The sequence below is a fragment of the Galeopterus variegatus genome, unplaced genomic scaffold, assembly GCF_000696425.1.
Source record: "Galeopterus variegatus unplaced genomic scaffold, G_variegatus-3.0.2 Scaffold10944, whole genome shotgun sequence".
Lineage (NCBI taxonomy): Eukaryota > Metazoa > Chordata > Mammalia > Dermoptera > Cynocephalidae > Galeopterus > Galeopterus variegatus.
In genome coordinates, this window is record NW_007737055.1 from 28,492 (window position 1) to 29,265 (window position 774).

The 774-nt window shown below is 37.7% G+C and overlaps 1 protein-coding gene across 1 annotated transcript in view; it reads right to left on the bottom strand.

Annotated features, from left to right (window-relative positions):
* Positions 1–774, bottom strand: part of LOC103610329 (proprotein convertase subtilisin/kexin type 5-like) — a gene marked incomplete at its 5' end in the record, with an annotated part of 39,143 nt that overhangs the window by 10,922 nt on the left and 27,447 nt on the right. The window contains one exon of the mRNA XM_008594519.1: positions 617–701. Coding sequence (XP_008592741.1) covers positions 617–701 — 85 coding nt within the window. The remainder of the gene's footprint in view (positions 1–616; positions 702–774) is intronic.

The following is a 774-nucleotide window of genomic DNA, read 5'->3' on the forward strand; positions in this document are numbered from 1 at the left end:
AACATAGAATGGACTGACCTTCTCTGCTGAGATCAAGAGACTATCTAGTTCATCTGAGCTGCATGTTGTTCTCTTACACCGTCTACCAACTATTTGGCTTTAGCAATAAGCAAGTCATCACTTCAAGTAAAACATCTCCTGATGCTAAATCTACCTGTATACCATAGTGTGATGGAACCAAGCCTGAGGTACTTAAGATAAGAGAATGATTGGGTATGTGGAGAGAAATAATAAAGATAAGGGAATAATTTCCAACCATCCAAGGAATGAATCAGGAGGATTAAATGTAAGTCATGGGCGTTACCTGCATAGTAATCCTGGACTGGCACAATGCAGGACTTTCAGATGATCATTTTTATTGACTTGTATGTGAGCCATCTTTTCTAAAGAGAATTTATTTGGTTTGTAACCCTTCCTCAGTCAAGATGGCATCCAATTTTTCACACGTAACAGTAGAGATAACGCAAATAGTAATCAAGTGCTTGAATGGGAGTCAAACCAAGGGGAGATGGAAAGAGAGCTATTTATTACTTGGTTATTATTCTTTTTTTCCATTTTATTTACATGGAGAAGCTCCCTGCGCCCTGTAACTTGATGAAATTCTTTTCTCTCTTACCTTAACCCGTCCTTACATTCTGTACAGTTATGAAATTCAGTACACGTCTTGCAGTTTTCACTGCACTTCCGGCAAAGATTTTTCTCTGTTCCAAAAAAAAAAAAGGAAACAAAGTTATAAACCAATTGGTCAACTGGATTCCATAAACGCATGTGGAA